Source organism: Lepidochelys olivacea (genome assembly GCF_965140295.1).
Source record: "Lepidochelys olivacea isolate rLepOli2 genome assembly, chromosome: 1".
Taxonomy (NCBI): Eukaryota; Metazoa; Chordata; order Testudines; family Cheloniidae; genus Lepidochelys; species Lepidochelys olivacea.
This window is the reverse complement of record NC_140411.1, coordinates 324,304,101-324,324,696: the sequence shown is the minus strand read 5'-3', so window position 1 is coordinate 324,324,696 and position 20,596 is coordinate 324,304,101. Positions and strand designations below refer to the sequence as shown.

General features: G+C 40.4%; 1 protein-coding gene across 3 annotated transcripts in view; it reads left to right on the top strand.

Moving 5' to 3' along the window:
- CPNE8 (copine 8) overlaps positions 1 to 20,251 on the top strand; it is a 282,884-nt gene extending 262,633 nt beyond the window's left edge. The window contains exon 21 of one of the 3 annotated variants that reach the window (XM_084621135.1): positions 18,409 to 20,251. In XM_084621135.1, coding sequence (XP_084477261.1) covers positions 18,409 to 18,597 — 189 coding nt within the window. In that variant the 3' untranslated portion in view covers positions 18,598 to 20,251. The remainder of the gene's footprint in view (positions 1 to 18,408) is intronic. The other 2 variants (XM_084621137.1, XM_084621136.1) reach the window with 2 other exon arrangements.
- Positions 20,252 to 20,596: the final 345 nt, after the last annotated feature.

Here is a 20,596-nt window from a genome sequence, read left to right as displayed (position 1 = left end):
TTGTTTTTTTAACTTTTTATTTACCAGCATCAGCCAATGAAACATTGCAGCTTGTACAAAATAGTTTGTCACCATTGGCATGTAGAATTTGGCTTCCTAATTCTTTCACATGATGCACTACAGTAATCATTTTTGAGGTTTTTGATTTACTTTGGACACTCATTTTATTGTAATTGCATGTGTCTTCTTGTAGACAGTCGAGACCAACACACTATAAAACTTCCACAATGTCCATATCTACCAATCAGTGAATTGAGTCCTGACTGTGATTTGCTGCTGTCAAGTGTCAGTCAAAAAATTCTGCAAAGTACCTCACTTTTTATTTTTCTTGAAATAAGTTAATTGCAACAGGAACGGGGGGCAGTTCTCTGTACAATGTCCCCTCCCCAGGCAGCTGCAAAGAGAGGGGACAGGAAGCGAGTACAGAGGAGGGGATGCGGCGCTATCTGCAGCGGGGAGAGATGCCCAAGAGCAGCTCTGCAGGGAAAGAGCAAGTCCTGTCCCTCCCCCAGTCCAGCCAGAGCTAGGAGCCCTCTTTGCTGGGGCACTCCCAGCAGCACAGGGAAGATCAGATCCAACTCCACAAGCCTCCTCCAGCTGCAGGAACTGCTGGGGGTTGTTTCCCAGTCCCAGAGCATCCTGCAGCAGGGGGAGGCACCCAGAGATAGGTCTGGACTCCTCCTCCCCCCAAAGCAGCTGTGCAGGGGATGGACAAGTCCTGTCCCTTCCCAGCCCAGCTGGAGCTAGGAGCCCCCTTTGCTGGGGCAATCCTAGAACAAGGGGAGATTGGACCCAGGTCCACAAGTCTCTTCTAGTTCCAGGAACCTCTGAGGCTGCTGTACAGTCCCAGAGCATCCTGCAGGAGGGGGCACTTGCGTCGCTGTGGGGGAGCGGGGCAGCGGCCGCTCCCTCACTGAGCAGCAGTGGTGCCTTTTTAATTCTTTGGCGCCTTTTAAATTTTTACTCGACTGGTGGCGCTCCGGGTCTTCGGCGGCGGGTCGGGGGAGCGGAGATTAAAAAAAAGGCACCACCCCCTGGTACTCATCCGGCGGCGCTTCGGGTTTTCAGCAGCACTTCTGCATCTGGTCCTTCACTCGCTCCAGTCTTCAGCATTGTGGTGGCGGGCGTGTGATGGTCCTTTAGTGCCAAAGACCGGAGCGAGTCTTTTATCTCCACTTCCCCTATTTTTTCCACCTGGCTACGCCACTGGCAGGGGGAGGCACCTGGAGGCAGGTCTGGTCTCCCCCTACCCCTGAGAGTAGCTGTGCAGGGATGGACAAGTCCTGTTCCTCCCCAGCCCAGCCAGAGCTATGAGTCCCTTTTGCTGGGGCACTCCTAGGAACAAGGGGACATCGGATTTCACGTCTAAGTGCTTATTTCACGGTCTGTGGCACATTTTTCATGGCCGTGAAATTGGTAGGTACCCTAACTATACACGTGAAAGTAACTAAGCTTTCTTCGAGTGATTGCACACATCCATTCCATTGTAGGTATGTGCATGCCTCATGCACAGTTGTCAGAGATTTTTCCCCCAACAGTACCTGTTGGGGCAGTGTGAGCCCCCTCTGGTGCCCCTGACAACCCTCGGTTCCTTTCTTCCACCAGTGATAATTGTTGGAGCTCCAGTCTTTGCATCTGCAAGTCTTACCTCTGTAGTATCTGTAGAGTTAGTTTTCAGTCTCATGTAGTATATTTGTATAGATTTAGATATAAGAATAAGTTTAGAATAGTAATTTTCTGTAATAGGGTTAACAGTTTCCAGTTGGGTACCAGGTTCTAGTGGACTAACACCTCATTCTGCTGGCTTCAAGGCCTGTCGCTCGTGTAACAAGTCTATGCCTGTGAGTGACCTGCATCTCAGGTGCCTAAGTATCTGGAAAAGGCACATGTGAGCGACAAATGTAACATTTGTAGGGGATTCAAACCTTGATCAGAAAAGGACAGGGCTGCAAGACGCAAGTACCTACTTATGCAGTGTGCACTTCATCCAACATCGGAACTTTCCCGCTCAGAGCCGGTACTGAGCATGTCCAGTTCAGTTAGAAGTGCTCTCACTCTGTTCTGAGTTCAGAGGCAGAGCCTAGTCACAGGTACCTAAGAAGAGAAAACGTAAGTCTCCCAAACACTGAGTAACTGGGCCTTCAAAGTCTACAGTGAAGGCACCAAGCCGAGGTAAGGACCTGGAGGTGCACTCAAAGAAGAGACACTCCCAGACAGTCAATAAGCCAGAATGGAGTGCTGACTCTAGAGCCCAAGAAGGGTCCATTGAGACCAATCCCTGAGGGATCAGTGCACCTTTCAGTACCTTAGACTCAGGAGCCCTTTCCAGTTCATTTTGCACCTGAGATTTTGGAGGCAGCCAGAGAGTTGCTTAACCTTCAGTACCAGTTTCTCCTGCTATTCAGGAATCTCACTCAGTGCCGGGATTGGAAGAAGTGCACACTTCTACAGTCCCAGCTCCAGCCTCTGTGTACCGTTAAGTACCGATGACTTCTACAGTTGTAGCTCCTCTCTGTAGATTCCATGTAGAGAGAAGCCAGCAATGATCTCACCAGTACCCACATCTCCAAATTTGGAGCTGATTGGTACTGACCGTGTCTACCTCACCGTGGCCTCAGGAAGCAAACTCCTCAACAGACTCTAAGATCGGATCATATGTGTCTCGACACGAACATACCCACCATAGTACCAGCCACAGCCTCAGAACTCTAATTACCAATGACCTGCACATAGCTGGGTCTGCCTCCATATCAGTGGCCCTTTTGGATCCCTTGGGGCTTCCCTCCACATCCTAGAGGTTCTCTATTCCCTTCCTTTCTGCTTTTCTACGTCAGCTAGGCACTGGGAGCGTCTGCAGTAAGGTCACTGTCTTCCCTCCCCTGGTACGGGGATTGGTACTATGCAGAGGGAACCATGCACTCAGGACTTTCCTGTGGATGAGTTGGAGGAGGGACCTTCTCAACAACCCTTAGCCTCTTCATCTTTGTCTTCTGATGGGGTGTTAGTGACTGGGTCTACTTCTTCCCCTCCTGATGATGTCAGGGCTCATATCAAGACTTGTTGAGGAAGGTGGCTACAGCTCTGGCTATCCAATCAAAAGGGTGCAAGAAAGGTCACACAGGCTTGTGGACGTTTTAGCCTCTGCAGGACACACTCTAGGGTTACTCTCCCTATTAATGAGCCTATCCTGGAACCTGTCAAGGTTTTATGGCAAAACCATCTTCCCTATTTCCCACTGCTAAAAGGGTGGAAAGAAGATATGTCCATTCACAGAGATTTGAGCACTTCTGTAACCACCTCCCTTCAACTTTATTCCACAGGAGGTTTACAGCTTGGGATCATAACCAGCAGACTCTGCTGAGTTGATAAGATTTAAGCCTGTGAGATAATATCCTGAAATTCAAAGACAAGCTCCTTGATGAGACAAAGCAGGAGTTAACTGCTGTGAAGTGAAGTTCATTTGCAAGCAAGTCTGGATGCTTCAGATTCTGCAGCTTGATCTTTGGCTTCCCTACCATCAGTATGCTGCATTTATATAGATTGCAGTCATCAGGTCTTCCCCTAGAGGTGCAACAAACCATTCAAGACCTCCCATTTGAAGGTCCCTTGCTCTTTTTGGATAAGACAGTTGATAATTTTATCTCCAGCATAGACACTATTCAGTCTACTTTCAATGCACTGGGTCTGCTAATCAATATAAAGAAATCTATCCTGATGCCCATTCAAAGGATTTTGTGGCAGTCCTGGATTCTACAAAGGCCAGGGCTTTCCTGTAGGAGCAGACATTCCAAATATTGCAGGTCATTGCTTTAGATCGAAAAGTGCACCCTGTTACCACCGTTGGAAATTGCCTCAAACTTCTAGGGCACATGGCAGCTTGCACGTATATGGTGCAATGTGTCAGGCTGTACCTCGGAGAACTGCAGGGTTGACTAGCCTCGCTGGCCTGTCCACAAACAGACATGGTAGTTCTAGTACCTGCTCAGTTCTTGTCCTCCCTGAACTAGTCAGCAGAACCTGCAAATGTTTGCAAAGATGGTCCCTTTGCCTCTCCACAACAATTACTCCCTCTAATCACAAATGCATCAGCTCTAGGTTGGGGAGCTCACTTGGTCCCCTTCAGACTCGGAGCCTATGGCACTATATAAATATCAGGGACCTTTGGGCCATCCATTTACCTCATATGGCATTCCTTCTACATATGAAGGGGTTGAACTTGCTGGCACTCACAGACAACACAGCAGCCATATTCTATGTAAATCGGCAACGGAGAGATCATTTGACAAAGTTATGCCAGGAAGCAGTCCTCCTTTGGAATTTCTGCATTGCCAGTTCCATCAACCTGAGAACTGTTTACCTTCTGGGGGCTCAAAGTACACCACCTGAGCAAGTTGTTGCAGGTCACCAGGGGTGGTCTCTTCAGCCAGGTGTGTCCAGGTCCATTTTCCAGCTGTGGGGAACTCCCCAAGTGGACCTGTTTGCAACTAGAGCTAACAAAAAAGTAATCTTTTTGTTCCTTAAGTGAGTCATAGCCCAGGTTCACTGACAAATGCTTTCCTGTTACCCTGGTCTGCCTTCCCTCCAGTTCTGCTCCTGCCCATAGTCTTGTCCAAAGTTGTCAAGGTTCCTTCCCCACTCTGAACTCTAGGGTACAGATGTGGGGACCTGCATGAAAACCTCCTAAGCTTACTTTCACCAGCTTAGGTTAAAACTTCCCCAGGGTACAAATTAATTTTATCCTTTGTCCTTGGAATAACCTCTGCCACCACCAAACTTTAATTGGGTTTACTGGGAAACATAGTTTGGACACGTCTTCCCCCACAAAATCCTCCCAACCCTTGCACCCCACTTTCTGGGGAAGGTTTGGTAAAAATCCTCCCCAATTTGCATAGGTGACCACAGACCCAAACCCTTGGATCTTAGAACAATGAAAAAGCATTCAGTTTTCTTACAAGAAGACTTTTAATAGAAGTAAAGGAATCACCTCTGTAAAATCAGGATGGTAGATACCTTACAGGGTAATTAGATTCAAAACATAGAGAATCCCTCTAGGCAAAACCTTAAGTTACAAAAAAGACACACAGACAGGAATAGTCATTCTATTCAGCACAACTCTTTTCTCAGCCATTTAAAGAAATCATAATCTAACACATACCTAGCTAGATTACTTACTAAAAGTTCTAAGACTCCATTCCTGTTCTGTCCCCAGCAAAAGCAGCATACAGACAGACACAGACCCTTTGTTTCTCTCCCTCCTCCCAGCTTTTGAAAGTATCTTGTCTCCTCATTGGTCATTTTGGTCAGGTGCCAGCGAGGTTACCTTTAGCTTCTTAACCCTTTACAGATGAGAGGATTTTTTCTCTGGCCAGGAGGGATTTTAAAGGGGTTTACCCTTCCCTTTATATTTATGACAAAAGTCAAGCATGATTCCACTCATCTCATTCTAATAGCCTTGTCAACATTGTTTTTCCAACTCTACTATCCCTGTTGGTCAGACTTCCACTGCTATTCCCAAGAGATGTGATTTCATAAGACCATGGCCACCTCCTTCATCTCAACTTCCAGGCTCTCCACCTGACACCATAGATACTTCATGGTTGACAACCTCAGAACAAGTTAGCACTAAGGGGGTGTGGGAAGTTCTGCTAAATAGTAGGTTGCCTTCAACTAGGTCTACTTACCTTGCTAAATGGAAAAGATCCAAAGAGGTGTCCCTTCACCTCAAACTCCATTTTGCCATATCTTGGACTATCTTTTGTTTCTGAAACAAGGGTTAACTTTTTAGTTCCATAAGTGTACATTTGGCAGCTATCTCTGCTTTCCACCCTCCCATGGATAACCAATATTTTTTTTCAAACCCTGTGTCCATCAGATTTCTAAAGGGTTTGCGCGGAGTATACCCACAGGTTCACAGCCCAGTTCCACAGTGAAGTTTAAATTGAGTTCTGACAAAATCAATAGAGCCCTCCTCTAAGCCACCAGCATCTTGTTCTTTGTTACAGTTGTCTATAAAGGTGGCTTTCTTGGTTGCTATAACCTCGGCCAGGAGAGTAAGGGAATTGCAAGCTTTAGTATCAAAGCCTCTCTAATACAGTTTTCTTTAGGGACAAGGTTTCCTTCGACCTCACCCAAAATTCTTGTCTAAAGTGGTTTGCGATTTCACATTAATAGAGCAATTTATTTACCAACTTTCTTTCCAAAGCCTCATTTGAGTAAAGGGGTAAGCCTCATTTACCTGGATCAGGCTCTCAGCTCTTCATTGCAATTTCACTCAGAGTAAATGGCCATGCAGTACCTGCCCAAAGGATCTCTTCCTGGATTTCCAGCTGTATTAATTTATACTACTGATTGGCTGATATTGCACCTCAAAGTAAAGTGATGGCTCACTCAACCAGGTTTCAGGCAACTTCCACAGAATTTTTGGCTCATGTTCTCATGCTAAACATTTGTAGGGCAGCAACCTGGTTGTTGGTCCCTCCATTTGCCTCTCATTATGCCATCTCTCAACAATCGAGAGACCGTTCCAGATTTGGTTAGGTAGTCCTACAAAGCCCTTTTCAAGTAGACTCCAAGCCACCCTCCAATTCAAACTGCTTGTGAGTCACCTACAATGGAGTGGACATGTGCAATCACTCAAAGGTGAAAAAATGGTTACCTGCCTTTCTGTAACTATTGTTCTCCGAGATGTGTTGCACATGTCCATTCCATGACCCACCCTCCTTCCCCTCTCTATCAGTGTCTTTTGGGTCAGAAGGAACTGAGGGTGTCGGGGGCAGCGCAACTCTTTATACCTTCATGCAGCGGTGTAAGGCATGAGAGGGCGTTCATGCTGCCTCAGTGGGCATTGCTGGGGGAAAAATCTCTGACAACTGTCAGTGGAATAGACGTGCAACATATCTCAAAAGAACAATGGTTACAGAAAGGAAGGTAACTTTTTTTTCAATTGTTTTAGAAGTAGCTATTATTTCAGAAATGTAAGGAATATCCTTTTGTTTTTTGCAACATTTGGAGAAAATATCTGCTGGGTAAGACAGGCATGCCAAACTTGAGCCACAATGCAAATGTGATATTAAGATTTGCTGGAGTCTCTTCTGGATTTTAGATTCAGTTTTGGCAGAAGGATGGCTGTAAAATTGGAGGTGGAGGGAAGACACAAAACTCCAAAGTAATCAGAGAAGAGAAATACTTCCTTCACCATCACTACCATAGCAATTCTTGGTGATCAAGGATAAACTCCATATATTCTTCATTCATGTGATGACTACAGCAGTGTCTCCAACCAGCAAACAGCAATTTTGCAGTCGAACTATAAACATAACTAAACAGTTTTTTAAACATTGGTAACACATTTTAATATTTCCTAGCAAAATGATAACTTGTGAAAACACAGTTTACCTAAAAGACTAATCCCACGCTCAGTGGTAAGGCACAAACAGCAATGCACAATTAATGTTGTTGTTTTTTTAATTTCTTTAGCATTCTTGGAGTATCCAAAACATTTTAAAAAAAACCTCATTCATTTATATTCTCTATTAATATGTTTAATTCAGAGCCCTGATACAAATCAGTAAGACACTTAATTAGCTGAAGGCAATATTATTTTGTGCTCTTGTTGTTTTGGCTAAGTAATAGTAAGAAAGATAAATCAAATATCTAAATAAATAAAAAGGGATGTCATCAAACCCTTTAAATCCAGCATGACCTTTATACTCACTGGTAGGGATTTGATCTAAAATCCCATTAGTATAGTATCTAACTGTCAGACTAGAAAACATTGATTTGCTTTTTATAAAATTAACAACTTAGTTAAATGTAAAGTCAGAAGAATGTTTTTCTGCGTGGCGTGCTAGATTTTAACTGTTGGAACAGATGTTAAGTATCTTAATTAAACATAAATGCAGCAATGTGACTCCTAAATATAGTGGGTCACACTACGTACATTATATCAGCACTGTATGCTCTTCACTGGTTCCCTACTTACTTCTGGGGGTAATATTAGATGACCATTACGATCTTCAAAGCCAATTCTCTGCTCTTTTACCCACTCCTACCTTGTGTGTATCACATTCTTTGCAGTCTCTCTGGTGACCTCTCTCACTCCCTTTGAATGCATCTCTCTTTCCTGTTCCTTTGGGGCCTTGTCTACACTTAGGACATTTTAGAAAAACACCATTTCACACCAGTGCTACTGCTAGTTTAGCTGAACTGGTGGTAGAACAAGTGGACATTTTTTTTCTGACATTCTAAAGTGTAGACACAATCTTTTTCTGCCTTTTTCTTTCTCCCTGCACCTCTCTCATTTGCTGTCTTCTACTACTACTGACTAGTCAATGTATTTATCTTTCTCTTGGCAGTTCTTTCTGAGCAGCATTAATGCACTCTTGTCTTCCTTAGTCTGCAGACAGCATGAAGTAGTTCTAAGCTGCGTGAATAGTAGAGCCGGTTGAGACTCACAATGTTTCACTTAAGATCGTTTGCATTTTTGAAATTTGGGTTCTTTCTGCATCAGAATAAAACAAAATTTGCCAAAATTTCTTGGTGAATTGCAAAATTCATTTTTGAAACACCAAAACGTGGTGGTTCCAAAATTAAATATGTTCAACTGACTGGTCACTAAATGTTGTTTGCAGTGTTGTTATAGCCACGTTAGTCCCAGGATATTAGAGACACAAGGTGAGTGAGGTAATATCTTTTATTAAACTAACTTCTGTTGATGAAAGAGACAAGCTTTCAAGTTACACAGGCCCAAAAGCTTGTCTCTAACTTGTAAGTCAGTCTCTTTCACCAACAGAAATGGGTCCAGTAAAAGATATTACTTCACCCACCTGGTCACTGAATCTTAGTTTCACTGAGCTACTGCTGGAGCTCCCAGAGTCTGCTGTTCTGGAGTAGCCTTGCCATGCAGACTGTCCTGAAGCCAGGAACCCTGGGACTTCCAAACTCCCGACTAGCTCCCTGGCTGCCCGACTCCTGAGCAGTCAGCCTTGTGAGCCAGTTTACCTGGGAGATTGTAGCCCTGGGATCCCTGGCTCCAGGGCATTCCATATGGCAAGTCTGCCCCACATCCATGGACCCTGTAAGTCAGTCCAGTATTGCCAGGCCCCCTGCTCTGCAAAAGGGAGCCTGGCGGAGCAGGGAACATAGCTGCACCAGGAGCTCTAGAGCCACATAGGGCTCCTGGGGCTAGGAAGCTCCCTGCCATGGAGCTGTGGTCACTGGAACACAGGCACATTTTCATTGGAAATCTATTTTGATGTTCTGTTTAGCCAAATCTATTACAGATTCGACAAACAATTTGCTTCAGCAAAGTGGCATTTTCTGATTAAACTAAATTCATCAGAATATTTCCAACCAGCTCTAGTGAATAGGAATAGAAACCTTAAAGATGGCAATGGCAACTATTTAATTGCTGATCATTTTAGTAGAAGCATCCAGATGGTGTATTTAACCCATAATCTCAAACTGCCGCACTTGCTTTCCTAATTTTTTAAAATTTCTAGCTTTCTCTAGGAGAGTTGCAAAATTATGTGAATTCAGAAATATGCAACACATCAAAGACTAAAAATGTATGGGCGCTATAAAATAAATTAAATGTTTAATATCAAAATAAATAACAAAAATCATACAGTACTGGCTGTATGATTCATACTTCTATTTAGTTAATTAAATCTTACTTTAAACATTTGAATAAATATGCTGCAGAATTTTCAATTTATCACACAAGACACCCACAGAATCATAGACTTTGCTGCAAAAATTATTAGGTACTGGTAGCCGCAGTAGTACCCTTGAACTCAGCCATTTCCTTTACACACATGGATATGTACATGGTCAAGACTTCCTGTGGCTTCTACAATCTCTGTGATATCAATATGATCAAGATAATTTTCTTAAATACTAGTGATGTTAATCCTCTACAGACTGAGTTTTCAAATCCTTGCTGTCTTTCCTTCCCTTAACAGATAAAACTTGCAAGAGAAGGTTATTAAATATATTGGGGTTCCCTTTAGAACAAGAATCTTTCAAGGTGGATAGCACACAAAAGCCTGCGAAGTAACAAGGCAGCTGTGCCTAGTGTTGCCATGCAGAGTACCAGATTGAGGAGAACCCTTGGGATTACTCAGTGGTGCCAGTTGAGGGAGAGATTGGTGGAAAGAGGGCAACCCCCCGCAAGGTTTTTGCACTTACTCAAATTTCTACAGGCTGCAGAGTCAGCGGGGCATTGCCCAACCAGAACTCAACACAGTATTCCAGTAATTGTTGCACTACACCAAATACAAAGATAAAATAACTCCTACTTGAGATTCTCCTGTTTATGCATACCAGGATTGCATTAACCCTTTTGGCCACAGTGTCACACTGGAATCTCAAGTTCAGCTGATTATCCATCGCAACCCCCAAATCTTTTTCAGAGTCACTGCTTCCTATATAAGGCCATATCTGCTGTGTCTCTCACCTGCTAGCCCTTCTAAGCAAGAAAACATTTTAATAAACTGATATTGGTGTAGACAAAACATGGAGCCTGCTGGTGAACTTACTTAGAGGTAGTAGTGTTGGTAAATGTAAGACAAGTCCCAAATTCATTGCCATGCCAGTTAATTTACAGAAATTACAACAGCTGGGCTATAGTGAAACCCTAGTAAATACTCCACTACATGCACTTGACATGGTTTTCAGGCCCCTCACCATAACTGTAATCCCTTCACTTTCCTTGCTGCAGCTCTCCAGCCGTTACACCTCTCCCCCATTCCTTTGGGTCAGATGTACTCATTGGTGATGGTGATTGTGAAATGTTCAGGGAGATTAGAGAGGCTACAAAAACAGAAAGCCCACAATAATGGGGGATTTCAACTATTCCCATATTGACTGGGAACAAGGCACCTCAGAACAAAAATTTCTAGACACCATTAACGATTGCTTCTTGGAGCAGCTAATCCTGAAACCCACAAGTGAGACAATTCTTGATTTAGTCCTAACTAGAGCACAGGATCTGATCCAACAAGTGAATATAGTTGAACTGTTCAGTAATAGCATCCAGAATGTAATTAAATTTAAAATCCTTGGTTGAGGGGAAATAACAAACCCACAAACAGTAACATTTAACTTCTAAAAGAGGAACTATACACAAGTGAGGAAGACAGTTAAATGGAAATTAAAAAGAACAGTCACAAGAGTGAAATGCCTGCAAACTGCATTTCAAAAAATGCCATAATAAAGACTCATTAAATATATACACCAAATTTAAAAAACAGCAAGAGGATCAAAAAATGCCACCATGGCTAAACACTAGAGTAGAAGAGGTAATTAGAGGCTAAAAGGTATCCTTGAAAATTGGAAATCAAATCCTACTGAGGAAAACAGAAAAGAGCATAAATTCTGGCAAATAAAGTCTAAAGGTACAAATAGGCAGGCCAAAGAAGAATTTGAAGAGCAACTAGCAAAAGAGACAAAAAAGTTTAAGTACATCAGAAGCAGGAAGTCTGTCAAACAATCAGTGGAGCCATTGGACGATCGAGGTTCTAAAGGAGCACTCAAGGAAGACAAACACTCTTGCGGAAAAGCTAAATGAATGCTTTGCAGTAGTCTTCACTACAGAGGATGTGAGGGAGAATCTCAAACCTGAGCCATTCTTTTTGGGTGACAAATCTGAGGAACTGTCCCAGATTGAGGTGTTGATAGAGGACATTTTGGAACAAATCAATAAATTAAACACTAATAAGTCACCAGGGCCAGATGATGTTCACCCAAGCATTCTGAAGGAACTCAAATATGAAATTGCAGAACTACTGACTGTGGTATGTAATCTATTGCTCAAATCAGCCTCTGCACCAGATGACTGCAGGATAGCTAATGTAATGCCAATTTTAAAAAAAAAAAGGCTCCAGAGGCGATCCTGGCAATTACAGGCCAGTAAGACTAACTTCAGTACCAGGCAAACTGGTTGAAACTAAAGGAACAGAATGATCAGATACATAGATGAACACAATATGTTGGAGAACAGGCAACACCGCTTTTGTAAAGGGAAATCATGTCTCACCTATCTACTAGAATTCTTTGAGGGTGTCAGAAAGCATGTGTATAAATGTGATCCAGTTGATATAATGTACTTGGACTTTCAGAAAGTAAGCAGTCATGGGATAAGAGGGAAGGTCCTCTGATGGATCAATAACTGTATAAAAGATAAGAAATGAAGGGTAGGAATAAATGGTCAGTTTTCACAATGGAGAGAGGTAAATAAAGGGCCCCCAATGGATCGGTCCTGAGACCTGTGCTGCTCAACATATTAATAAACGATGTGGAAAAGGGACTGAACAGTGAGGTCACAACATAGGCAGATGATGCAAAATTACTCAAAATAGTTAAGTCCAAAGCTGACTGCGAAGCGTTGCAAAGGAGTCTCACAAAACTCAGTGACTGGGCAACCAAAATGGCAGATGAAATTCAATGTTGATAAATGCAAAGTAATGTACATTAGAAAATATAATCCCAAATATACATACAAAATGATGGGGTGTAAATTAGCTGTTACCACTCAAAAAAAAAATCTTGGAATCATCATGGATAGTTCTTTGCCAACATTTGCTCAGTGTGCAGTAGGAGTCAAAAGAGCTGATGGACTGTTAGGAACCATTAGGAAAGGGATTAACAAAAATATCATAATACCACTATATAAATCCATGGTACACCCACATCTTGAATACTGTGTGCAGTGCTGGTTGCCCCCTCTCTTAGAATTGGAGAAAATACAGATAAGGGCAACAAAATGATTAGGGGCCTGGAACATCTTCCATATGAGGAGAGATTAAAAACACCAGGACTGTTCATCATAGAAGAGAGATGACTTGGGGGTACATGATAAAGGTCTATAAAATCATGAATGGTGTGGAGAAGAAAGTGAACTAGGAACTGTTGTTTACTTTTTCACATAACACAAGCACTGGGCACCAATGAAATTAAATGGCAGCAGGTTTAAAAGGCAGTACTTCACACAATGCACAGTCAACCTGTAGAACTCACTGTGAATGCCAAAAGTATAGTTGGGCTCAAAAAAGAATTAGAAGGATAGGTCCATCAATGGCTATTAGCCAAGATGGTCAGGGATGCAGTCCCATGCTCTGGATGTCCCTAAATCTCTGCCAGAAGCTGGAACTGGATGACAGGGGATGGATCACTCAATAATTGCCCTGTTGTGTTCATTCCCCCTGCAACATCTGGCACTGGCCATGGTTGGAAGACCGAATTTTGTGCTAGATGGACCATTGATCTGATCTAGCATGGCCATTCTTATGTTCTTACATTTCTACTGTAAAATAGATGTAGAATGGAATCAAATTTATTTATTTTATAAAAACTTCAGTCTTTTATACATAATAAAGTAGCAAAAAAAATCAAGCCCTTTTATTTAAAAAAAAGAAATTACCTTTGAAAGTCACCTTTAAAGCACTTTCTGTTTATATATTCTCCTTGGATCTACTAGCATCCTGGAAAATCTTATCCTCTTGCATCAAGAGGATATGCATAAGGGGAAAAAATACACAAAATTATTTATAAGAAATAGCTTTTCTGGGATGAAAAAGAATTGTTGCCTCTGCTCATCCCCATATAGGAAATTGGAAGTTAAATATGCCCTAATATAAGTCCTATATGGTATGATGAAACTAATAGCCCAAATTGTCTATTCTGTTCCATTCCATTCATTCAGTGCTGCTCAGGCAGCAAAGTGAGTGGATTCTGGCTGCAAAGGGCCAGTAGAGAATCCCTGTTGTGTAAAAGAATTCTCTACTGGCAATAACTCTGACAGAAGTGTCTCCTCATGTAGAGGTATTGTTGAGAGAGTGATGGGGTATGACTGGGGTAGGATGTAGCAATGCTACACTACACTAGTTCTCCACTAATATAAATCAGAAAAGCTCCTCAGTTGCCCTAATGAACCCTAGAGCTGGGTGGTATAGGACCAGGAAGCTGCAAGTATCTCTCTTGAGTGTCTCCCCAGCCTCATTCCCTGCAGAACTCTAGTGAGGGGAATGGATCCCTTTGAAAAGGACATAAGAATGGCCATACTGGGTCAGACCAAAGGTCCATCCAGCCCAGTATTCTGTCTACCGACAGTGGCCAATGCCAGGTGCCCCAGAGGGAGTAAACCTAACAGGTAATGATCAAGTGATCTGTCTCTCTCCTGCCATCCATCTCCACCCTCTGACAAACAGAGGCTAGGGACACCATTCCTTACCCATCCTGGCTAATAGCCATTAATGGACTTAACCTCCATGAATTTATCCAGTTCTCTTTTAAACCCTGTTATAGTCCTAGCCTTCAGGCAAGGAATTCCACAGGTTGACTGCGCTGAGTGAAGAAGAACTTTTATTTGTTTTAAACCTGCTGCCCATTAATTTCATTTGGTGGCCCCTAGTTCTTATATTATGGGAACAAGTAAATAACTTTTCCTTATTCACTTTCTCCACACCACTCATGATTTTATATACCTCTATCATATCCCCCTTTAGTCTCCTCTTTTCCAAGCTGAAAAGTCCTCGTCTCTTTAATCTCTCCTCATATGGGACCTGTTCCAAACCCCTAATAATTTCAGTTACCATTCTCTGAACCTTTTCTAAAGCCTGTATATCTTTTTTTAGATGAGGGGACTACATCTGTACACAGTATTCAAGATGTGGGCGTACCATGGATTTATATAAGGGCAATAAGATATTCTCCATCTTATTCTCTATCCCTTTTTTAATGATTCCTAACATCCCGTTTGCTTTTTTGACTGCGACTGCACGCTGTTTGGACGTCTTCAGAGAACTATCCACGATGACACCAAGATCTTTCTCCTGATTAGTTGTAGCTAAATTAGCCCCCATCATACTGTATGTATAGTTGGGGTTATTTTTTCCAATGTGCGTTACTTTACATTTATCCACATTAAATTTCATTTGCCATTTTGTTGCCCAATCACTTAGTTTTGTGAGATTTTTTGAAGTTCTTCACAGTCTGCTTTGGTCTTAACTATCTTGAGCAATTTAGTATCATCTGCAAACTTTGCCACCTCACTGTTTACCCCTTTCTCCAGATCCTTTATGAATAAATTGAATAGGATTGGTCCTAGGACTGACCCTCGGGGAACACCACTAGTTACCCCTCTCCATTCTGAATATTTACCATTTATTCCTACCCTTTGTTCCCTGTCTTTTAACCAGTTCTCAGTCCATGAAAGGATCTTCCCTCTTATCCCATGACAATTTAATTTATGTAAGAGCCTTTGGTGAGGGACCTTGTCAAAGGCTTTCTGGAAGTCTAAGTACACTATGTCCACTGGATCCCCCTTGTCCACGTGTTTGTTGACCCCCTCAAAGAACTCTAATAGATTAGTAAGACATGATCTCCCTTTACAGAAACCATGTTGACTTTTGCACAACAATTTATGTTCTTCTATGTGTCTGACAATTTTATTTTTTACTATTGTTTCAACTAATTTGCCCGGTACTGATGTTAGATTTACTGGTCTGTAATTGCCGGGATCACCTCTGGAGCCCTTTTAAAATATTGGCGTTACATTAGCTATCTTTCAGACATTGGGTACAGAAGCTGATTTAAAGAACAGGTTACAAACCATAGTTAATAGTTCCGCAATGTCACATTTGAATCCTTTCAGAACTCATGGGTGAATGCCATCTGGTCCCAGTGAGTTGTTACTGTTAAGTTTCTCAATTAATTCCAAAACCTCCTCTCATGACACTTCAATCTGTGACAATTCCTCAGATTTGTCACCTATAAAACACGGCTCAGGTTTGGGAATCTTCCTAACATCCTCAGCCATGAAGACTGAAGCAAAGAATTCATTTAGTTTTTCCGCGATGACTTTATAGTCTTTAAGTGCTCCTTTTGTATCTCAATCGTCCAGGGGCCCCACTGCTAGTTTAACAGGCTTCCTGCTTCTGATGTACTTAAAAAACATTTTGGTATTACCTTTCAAGTTTTTGGCTAGCTGTTCTTCAAACTCCTTTTTGGCTTTTCTTATTACATTGAATTTGGCAGTGTTTATGCTCCTTTCTATTTACCTCACTAGGATTTGACTTCCACTTTTTAAAAGATGTCTTTTTATCTCTCACTGCTTCTTTTACATGGTTGTTAAGCCACGGTGGCTCTTTTTTAGTTCTTTTACTGTGTTTTTTAATTTGGGGTATACATTTAAGTTGGGCCTCTATTATGGTGTCTTTGAAAAGTGTCCATGCAGCTTGCAGGGATTTCACGCTAGTCACTGTGCCTTTTAATTCCTGTTTAACTAACCTTCTCATTTTTGCATAGTTCCCCTTTCTGAAATTAAATGCCACAGGACAAAGCAACAGGCAAAGTATGCCACCCTGTAACCACTTAAAAATACATGTTTAGAAATGGAAAGGCTTGAAAAAGGCCTCTCAAGTAGTACCCATAAATATGTGACATTTGTAGGTTACAACAGAGATGAAAACAGAGAGTAAATACCAATTGCAGTTGCTGTTATCCCAGTACTAGGGCAGTGGGCTGCTGATGAAGGGGGGAGGGGGATGTTTCTGTCACAGAAAGGGCTCTATCCTCATTTTGTAAATTAAGTAATAAATGGAAATAATCCAGTAAAAAACTATTATTAAATTTTGGCATGATAATTAAATATGTATTATCATTAATCAATCTAGAGCTAGAAATAAGTTGTTAATACTTAATTTTTATAACAGTAGCACCTTCTGATTATGGACAGCTCAGGGCCCCATTGCACCAGGCACAACTTGCACATATACTAAAAGATAATCCATAGCCAAAAGAATCTTAGACAAGATGCAGTAAGTGAGTGTGACACATTTGGGGAATGGAAAAAGGATGAAAACGGTAGCAGTAACATGAGCAAGTTTTGTATAGATTAGTTGTATGCAGCATTACTCACCACCTGCGCAGCCATTATCTGTTTCAATTGTTCTATCGGTATCTTGGCAGAAATGAGTTTTAAGGAGGCATTTGTAGGAAGATAAGGTGATAGCTTTACTGATTTTGATAGGGAGTTTTTCCTATGCATAAGGGGCAGCACACAGGAGAAAGAGTGGGGTGATGTGAGAATGACCAGTCAAGCAGATGATCTTAGGAGCAGCAGAAACAAATTAGAGATAGTAAATACCTGATAAGACTACATGTGTTGTCAATACTATATCATTGTTTTCTAGAATAGTAAGGAAGGGAACAGTTCATATTTATACCAAAAACATAGTAGAAGGGATTAATGGCTCATTACAGTAGAGATTAGGATCAGCTAAAATGCTCTTTCCCCCATACACCTTTTTATGGAAGAGGATATATTCATCTGCTTGAGGCAACAGTGGCTTGACAAATTTGAAGTGTTGTGGAAGGCTTGCAATAATTACTATTATCTGATTATGGTTTACTTTTTAAAACATATGCAGTCTGAAGCAAAATTAACATTCCTGCAGATACCTGCTTTAAGTTTATTAATTATCTAAAACAAAACTTTCCTATCTCCAAATCTCTTATTTCTATTAGGGCTGTCAAAAAAATAATAAAAATAATCACAATCAATTGTGAGATTTTAAAGAAGTCATGATTTGTCACAGTTTTAATTGCATTATTAACAGTGATAGAATACCAATTTAAATTTATTATAAATATTTGGATGTTTTTCTACATTTTTAAATGTATTGATTGCAATGACAACACAGAATATAAAGGGTACAGTGTTCATTTTATATTATTTTTGTTACAAATATTTGCACTGTGTGCTAAAGGCCCCATGGCCCACGCGGCAGGTTCTGGGCAGGGCCCAGGGTCCCGGCTGCCCAGCCTGGCAGGATCCAGGGCCCCAGCTGCCCAGCCCTGCGCAGCCTCCCAGACCCAGGACTCCACTCCTGTCCCCACTTTGTGAAGGGGTCTCTGGGTGGAGGGCAGCCCACAATGATAAATAGGTTGGGAACCTTTGCTCTAAAGTTTTGCATTGTTTTGTTTTTGAATGTAGTTATGTTAAAAAAAAGAAAAAATCAACATTTGTAAGTTGCATTTTCACAATAAAGGGATTGCACTGCAATACTTCTCTCAGGTGAAGTGAAAAATACTATTTCTTTGTTTTTGTTTTTACAGTGAGAATATTTGTAATCAAAAATAATAAAATAAAGTGAACACTGTACACTTTGTATTCTGTGTTGTAATTGAAATCAATATTTGAAAATGTAGAAAAACATCCAAAAATATCTGTAATAAATTTAAGTTGGTATTCTATTTTTATTTACAGTGTGATTAAAAAAGTTTGTTTTGCATTAATCACCTGCATTAACTGCGATTGACAGACCTAATTTTTATATTGTATGATATGTTTGCATATACACAATGGAATATATGATGTATAATGTATCTTTTTTTTTTTTATTTTAGTTTGTGCCATTCCGGGATTACATTGACAGAAGTGGAAACTATATATTGAGCATGGCCAGACTTGCTAAAGATGTCTTAGCTGAGATCCCAGACCAGTTTCTCTCTTACATGAGGGTCAGAGGAATCAAGCCATCACCTGCACCACCTCCATACACACCCCCTCTTCATGTGTTACAGACTCAGATATGACTACTCCGAAATGGTTAACACTTACCACAAACCATGTAGAGCTACTGACTCAGTGCTTCAGTGCTGGTGCACTTTAAAGAACCAGTGAATTGAGACTGTTGTCTGTCTGGATGAAGTAGTAGCTTGCGATAGGTTTTTGGATCGAAACAAATTCTCTTCATATACCAAAATTCTCAATATGGTTGCATGAGCAACTGAAAAGCTTTTAAACGCTATTCTCTTCAAGTCTCATTTTTTTCTGAATGAAAAAGCTACTTTTTCATTTATTTGTTGGGAGAAAGCACGAGTCAGTTTCAACTCGGAAGATATTGTTCTCCCTGACTACTGTGTGTATATACATATTTAGGAATGCAATTCCTCTGTATCAATGTTTACATGTTACTACTTTTTAAATTTCAATACTTTTATAAATATTCTTAAGAATAAGAGTTTGGAATATTGAATCATGTATCTTCTAACTTGCAATAGCTATAGCCACAGGAGAAGCAATATCTCTTTGAATGATTGTCCAGACAAATACAAGCGCAAAACTAAGGAAAAAGAGGACAAATACATTCATATTTCTCAATAACTGAATTGCTTCACGTAAGTGCTTAGTAGTCAATTCATCTATCAAAATTTAAAACAGTATTTGAGAATAAGATCTGGAGATGTGAAGACTGTAACTGTATTTGACTTACTAATAAAGCTAAGCCTCAGGAAGGGGGTTATGTATTTTTCAGAGATACTCCAATTTCTAAATTTATGTAAGTTTACATTTTTTAAAATAGGTTTTGCTGGCTGAATAGAACAATTGCATATTAACGTAATGAAAGAATAATTACCTCAAGTCCCATAGCTGACTTAGTAGAATCATCTCATACTTTGCTTAATAGCATTAGCACTTTTGCATCTTAAAGCTATTTTCAAGTGATTATAACGGACATTTTATAATGAACCGTTTTAACACCCATTTAAAATGTAAAGTTGTCACCTATTGTCTAGATTGCCCATTCAAAGGGATGCTGGCTCTTAATATTTGGATTCATTGTTGTCACCTAATCACATTGCTATTTGAAGTGCACAGATGCTAATATTTCATGAATTAACTGGTTTAAAAATTGCACAGCCATATTGCTTTGTGCACAATAGTTTTGTGTATTTAAGTACCCAAAATTTTACTATATGCCTGTTCGTATCTAATTATAAAATGTTTTGCATGTACAGTTTTTACAAGAAATTCACAGTATTGTGAGTATATGTGTCAAAGATACATTTTATTTAGAATAAATGGCCTTAAATCTCACAAAATTCCTGGAAATGATTGTGAATTGCCTTCAAATTCTGTTAAGACTGAAAAATGTTTTATTTATCATTGTAACTACCTTGTAATGTGACTTTGTTTTCTTTACATATAATTGGTTTATTACTTTGTTTCTTACTCCTATATGTTGTACAATACAGTATCAAGGTAAGGCACATTTTTTAAGCATGAACAAAGATTTTTTGCTGAAAAACATATTTGCAGTATCAATGACATATAACTATGTAAGTGCAGAATCTTCCATTTTGAAATATATTAAAACTTAAAATTAAAATTAATATCTCACATTGTATATTACTTTTTTCAGATAGCTATTGTGTCATGACAAGGACTTTTTTGTAAGAACAAATCATTTTAACTTTATTTCAAACCAGTTTTTACATGAGAATGAAGTTAATTTTTTCACAAAAATGTGAGATTTTTAGTGGGCTTATGTTGCGTGAATGAAATTTAATATCTGGCAACTACTGCTATTAAGGAGAGAACTTCATATAGACTATGTATCAATCTATATTATGTTATTTTCCCTTCTATGTTGTGAATTAATTTTAAACATGCCATAATTTCTTTATAAGATGTTTTTAAACATTGCATCAATAAGTACTTCACAAGCAATTAAAGCAAATTAATATTATACAATGGTGCACCTCTGTTGTTCCAATATGATAGCTAAGTCTGTTGTTACACTTGTAATGA